Source organism: Ambystoma mexicanum, chromosome 3p (assembly GCF_040938575.1).
Source record: "Ambystoma mexicanum isolate Mex_15411 chromosome 3p, UKY_AmexF1_1, whole genome shotgun sequence".
Taxonomy (NCBI): Eukaryota; Metazoa; Chordata; class Amphibia; order Caudata; family Ambystomatidae; genus Ambystoma; species Ambystoma mexicanum.
In genome coordinates this window covers 198,845,692-198,851,691 of record NC_090925.1, presented here as the reverse complement: position 1 = coordinate 198,851,691, position 6,000 = coordinate 198,845,692, and the positions used below count along the sequence as shown (strand labels likewise).

The window sequence follows — 6,000 nt, the reverse complement described above, 5'->3', positions numbered from 1 at the left end:
GGGGAGAGAGAGAAAGAGACACATGGGACTGGAAGGAAGCGAGAGGGGCGAGATGGGTGAGAAAGAGTAAGGGGGGAGAGAGAGAGAGAGAGAGAGAGAGAGACTGGACTGGAAGGAAGCGAGAGGGGAGAGGCAGGTGAGAAAGAGTAAGGGGGGAGAGAGAGAGAGAGACTGGACTGGAAGGAAGCGAGAGGGGAGAGGCAGGTGAGAACGAGTGAGGGAGGACGAAATAGATAAAGAAGTCGGTGGCAGAGAGGGGGCGGGGGTGTAGGCGAGGGAGAGGAAGGGAGAGAGAGAGGTCGGGTCTGTCACCTCTAGAATGAAAATACATGAAAAGAAAGACAGGGAAGAGTTGGTATATAAAGTTGGGCTGCTGAAATATGACGCCCCCACTGTGGCAATATAGCATATATTAAGCACATCACAAGCTCAATTGTCATTGGATGTTTTGCAAACTGTACAACTTCATCAAGCACACCCTTAGTTAACACAGGCATTTGCATGTTGGCATTTGCATTACACATGTGTCTGTAAATCCCATCATGCAAAGCTCTGTGTGATCAGTAGCCTGTATGGAGCAAAGGTGACCCAATTGGCTAAGCCACACCCCAAACAGCACCTGCCAACCATATTAGCCGGCAGCTCATTAGGAGCACCTTGGCATCGCTAAGCCACGCCCCTGGTAAACGCTGCTGCTGCTGAGTGCCGAAACGTGTCAATAACATAAACACCGAGATGGGGACCTTTATTCCAGTGGCGTTTTATCGGTGTTAATAGATTTCGACCGGAAGATGGCCCATGAATGGGCTACAGAGGCGTTGCTGGGGGGGGCTGAGGAGGCTATAGCCCTGGGTCTTTTGGTTGTAGCCCCCGATAGAAGCTCAGGTGCTACAACCTTAATGCTAGCTAGCCCCGAGTCCCACCTGTCCCGACATTATCTTAGCCCCTGATCTTTACCAGACCTAGCAACACCCCTGGTGGGCTATGAACCTGCTTTGGATTACCCCAGTGCAGACATTCACGGGAGGGGCCCACAATTGCCCTGGCCCAAATTCAACTTTCAGGCCAGTCCATACAGGCTTGCACTGCTGAGCTGTTGGAAGCCCGGGGACGTGGCCTGCTAAAGACAGTGCCCTGCATGTCCCATAGAGACCCTCACTTACAGCCTTGGAGCCCTGCCCTGACCGACCTGCCAGGAGCCTTCTGCCCCGCAAAGGAAAGCGCTCCATTTGGTGAGAAGCTGGCGCTGACTTTAGCTCTGAACGTTCCCTCCACGACTCTTACTCTCAACCCAGAAAGGTAGATTGCCTGGCCTGGGAGATGGACAGCTCTCCTGCACCTCCTAGGGATTGGAAGATCATCCCGTGGTACTGGGTAGGAACTGAAGCAACCTCAAGCCCAGCGCTGCATGGTCAGACATCATGGATTTCCCCGGTACACTGCCGGCTCTGGTCTTACAAAGTAGCATATCCATCTCTACAGCGCTAGCGCTTAGAAGCCCAGCCCGGCATCCTGGCTCTGCCAGCTGAAGCGAGCGTCTCTACTAAGATTCCTTGTCTACCTGGGTAGGGAAAGTAGATTATCCTTTGACCCCCTGCAGCAGCTAAGAAGGTGTTGAGTCTGTACCCCCTGATTCAGGAACCCCAAAAACATGCACCCAAAATTATCTGGGGCCTCATATTGCTTCAAGAGTAGGGCCTATTTAGGTTCAAATCCTTTAACCTTACCAACATGCACCGAACGGCATTAAGAGACACAATGTAGTACCTTGGAAGAGAACCATGAACATATATCATTCTAAATAATGTCTTCCTTAGACTGAAGCAGGTCTCTGGCTTTACCCGGGATCTATGGAAAGCAGGGGTCTGCAACCTGTGGCTCTACAGATGTTTGGGTGGACTCCCATGACCCTTCACCGTTGACTATACTGGCCAGGGCTGATGGGATTTGTAGTCTTGAAGATCTGGCGAGCCAATGGTTGCAGATTACTGATCTAAGGAGTGGTTAGTACTAGTAGCCAGTTTGTAGGGAAAGTATGACTACACGTGGAAGAATGCAGCTGCATTTTAATTTATGTTTATGTATTGAGTACCTGGGCTTAAAACAGGATATGCTGAATATTAGTTGCCCTCAATCCTGACTGACCTTTTGAACCCGCTGCCCTTGGTGTAGACCGGGCACTCCAAGTCTTCCACTACATACCCGGTCCCTGAAAGTACTTGCCCCTGGGTGTGAGTAAGTAATGTTTGTGGCCTTTGTTTTTTAGGTTGTTAGAGGGGAGGCTCAGCTATCCAGGACCAAGGAACTCTGGACAGGAGGGTATGACAGTGGGTTGAGCATGGCATCTGTTCAGCCAGTGGACTATGTGGCATGGGGACTACAGTGGGAGTGACAGTAGGTGGGGCAGTAGGCATGACTCTGGGGATGGCGGCAATGTGCGCAGCAGCTGGCACGAAGCACAATCACTTACCAGTATCGGCAGCCCCGTCAGCGTGTCATAGAGGAAGACGATGGCTCCAATCAGATTGGTCATCTGCATGGAGGTCTTGGCAGACTCCGAGCCATCCAGTGAGGACCGTCGCTTGCCCTGGGCATCTTCCACCACAATGGTGGGCACGTTGAAGGCATTGCGAGCAGCTCGCCGGCTTGCGCGTCCGCGGCCACACAGCGCATGGTAAAAGGTGATGGCCACGCATATCAGGCCCATGGAGATACCCCCAAGCAGGAGCAGGCTGAAGCACACCCCGAAGCCCAGGCCAATCTTGCTGACGATGAACTGGCAGCCACGGGCATAATAGCGCTCAGTGTTGTCATGCCAGCCAATGCTGGGCAACGTGGACAGGATGAAGGACACCATCCAGATGCCCATGATGGCATGCAGGGCTTGCTTCTTGGTGTTGCTGAGACGGTAGTTGACCGGCCAGCGCACCATCCACATGCGGTGGTAAGACAGCGAGGCAACGGTGAAGCAGGTGGCTAGGGCCAGGGTGTAGTAGGTGGAGACGAAGACCTTGCAGATGCCTTCATTCCAGTCGTACTCCGAGGCCTCCTTGCGCAGCTGGATGACAGAGAACATGGTGAGCGGGATGGCGGCCATTAGGATATGGGTGCCTGCCAGAAAGCAAAGCAGCAGCTCCAAGGGCTTGTGTTTCTGCTGCTTGGCCGAGATGCTGAGGATGGTCCAACCGTTGGCCAGCAAGGAGATCACGCCGCAGGCTAGCCACGAAAGGGAGTTGTTGTGCAGGGTCTCCGCCTCGGGGCTGTGATGCATTTTACACCCAGGCAGGGCAGTTGGGGTGTTGGGTGGTCAGCAAACTCAGGTGAGGAGGCCAGAGGGTTAAGTCATTGTGGGGACAGGAAATGCCTGGTGGGCGGAGCAGTGGTCAAGCCAACTTGAGGCCGGTGGTGAAGGGGAAAGTCTACGCTTCTGGAATGGAAAACACGTTTTTCTCAGTTCTTTTCTCCTCTTCTTTCTTCTGATTGGCTATCTGCCACACTGTCTATATTCCCGCCTTCGCACTCTGTCTCGTCTCTTTCGTTTTCTGTCCATTTCCGGGTCGCCCCGAGGTCCCTCTGGTTGTTCATGTTTTTTCCGCGGTTTCTCTAATCCTTTATCATCTACAGAGTTGCTGGTGAATTCAGCTCTTGCTCGCTGGCAGGACGTGTACTCTGGTCTCAGCAGTGCCTCCAAGTCTCTGTTGCAGCCCGAATTTTTGACATCACCCCAGTGGCCGCCCCAAGGCTGCAGCATGCACAGAACTGTCCGTCTCCTCCCAGGGCTCTTTGCAAACGGTCATCATACAGAGCGTGGGTAACCTGCTCTGAGCAGCGCCTCCAAACGTCCGGTAGGGGCCGCATTATTCGCGGATTCTCAGCAGTGGCTATGGTTCTGTTTTCAGCGGTTCCTACAGGTCTCCATGAGTGCAATAACAGCGGGCCGGGGTTAGCGGAAGGCAGGCCCCGTGGGAGGGCTGGGGCCCTCGCTTCTGGAAGGTTCCAGAGGGCAGGACGCAGAAGCCACTACCCTTCTGCGCCGACTCGGCCGCCATTTTGGCCATCATCCTGCATGCTTCCCCGTCCCAGGTGCGCAACTTCTTCTCGGCGCCTGGCTTACAGCAGCGCTAGGAAACTCACAGCTGTCGCTTCAGGACACAGCAGCAGCAGTGGGCCCAGGTGCGGGCAATGTTGCTATCGCTCACTGCCTGGTCTCCCCGGGAGCTGTCTCTCGGGGGACCCAGGCCAGCTGCCGGCATGAGGGTGGATTTCTGCCAGTCTCGCAGTTGGCTGTTTGCTTCACCCCTCGCAGGAGATGACCGGATTGAAGTATGTCGCGTGTCAGGGTCCTGGTGCAGCGGTCTGCTTCTCTCGGAGAGGTGTCACAGCCCTGCAGAGCAAGAGAAGGAAGACATCATTAGAGTGTCCCGCGCTCCTCTCTTCTGTCTTAGAACTTTATTTCCCTCTATCTCTTGCGCTCTCTGGCTGTCTGACTCCCCCCCCCCTCTCGTTCCTTTAATGCTATAAACCCACCCTTTGCTGTACTTGTGAAGGGTGAATTCTTCTCAAGAACACCCTGCCCCTCCAGAGCAGCTTTTCATCAGCAGCTGGCATGTACTTATGCAAATCAGCAGCCAGAAGTGCTAATTCATCAGCCAGCGTTGCTTTCCTGCAGCAGCTGCTATCGGCTCTGTCGATGTACCTCTTTCTCAGCCAGCAGCACCAATTGCTATTTCAGTTCTGCCTGCAGTGGCCGCAACCTCTGACATTCCACACACAGCTCTGCCAATACACCTCACTCCTGATCTGCAAGACCTTCACTAGTCCAGTACTTGACCCACACATGACGCTGACTAGGAACCTCAGTCCCGAGGGTCAGTAACCTTTGCAGTTGTGACTGCCAGCCCATCCGAATCATAAGCTGCAACCCTTTGCAATTTCCGTGTGGGTGCACACATACAGCTCTGCTTATGCACCTAAATCTTGACCTGCATAGACAGTACTAGCACTGGGATTCCATCCCTCTCGCCACTACTTTTCATCATCTACATAACTACACTTGATGGAACACATGAAAAGACATAGGGCCTCATTACGACCCTGGGGGTACTGAGTGAACGGCACCGTAAAAGGTGCCGGCGCCGTTCACTCCGTATCGCCGCATTACGAGTTCCCCTCGCGGGGCACGGTAAGCACGCCTGGGAAAACCAGGCGTGCTGACCAGGTCCCGCGAGGGGAAGAGGGAGCAAACAACGGGCCATCTCGTAATGGCCCGTTGTTTGCTCCCTCTCCCATTCCCATTCAGCCCTATATGGGCTGAATGGGAATGGGGAAGGACCGTGTCCGGATCCTTGGAGGGAGGAATTACCGGGCCTTCCGAACTCGGAATGGCCCGGTAAGTTCTCATTCTGAGGACCCGGACCCCGACACGATTTCGGCGGCAGCCATGCCGCCAATAGCGGCATGGTTACCGCCGAACTCGTAATGAGGGCCATGGACTCACTTGCTACAACTACGTAGACTGACACGCAAATCATCGATGAAATCACCGCCACTCAGACCTAGAGCAAACCCTTACCAACTGCTTCACTCAAAGAAACAAATGGATGAGCACCAACAGCCTTAAACTCAACCCGGGCAAAACAGAAATCATGATCACGGCCAACAACCCATTGACTCAACATCAACGAATTGAGAAACTGACTGGAAGCTTCCAAAATAGTAAACAACCTCAGAATATTAATTGACAACGACCTAACAGTGGAACCCCAAGCCAATGCAGTGGTAAAGAAATCTTCTTCCATCTTTGCACAATGAAATGGATATTACCCTTCCTACCCTTCCCACACAGAATGCTTACTGTCACCTCCCTCGTCATGCTGAGAATAGATTGTGCTAACAGCATGTACCTTGGAATGCCAGACCACCTTCCCAAAAAACTGGAATGGATACAGAACGCGGCACCGAGACAACTCTTCAGACTCGCTAAGAGAGGGCACAACACAC

At 53.5% G+C, this 6,000-nt stretch overlaps 1 protein-coding gene across 2 annotated transcripts in view; it reads right to left on the bottom strand.

Moving 5' to 3' along the window:
* Positions 1-6,000, bottom strand: part of GPR162 (G protein-coupled receptor 162) — a 210,998-nt gene that overhangs the window by 105,755 nt on the left and 99,243 nt on the right. For both annotated transcript variants that reach the window (XM_069650629.1, XM_069650630.1), the window contains exon 2: positions 2,471-4,384. In XM_069650629.1, coding sequence (XP_069506730.1) covers positions 2,471-3,271 — 801 coding nt within the window. In that variant the 5' untranslated portion in view covers positions 3,272-4,384. The remainder of the gene's footprint in view (positions 1-2,470; positions 4,385-6,000) is intronic.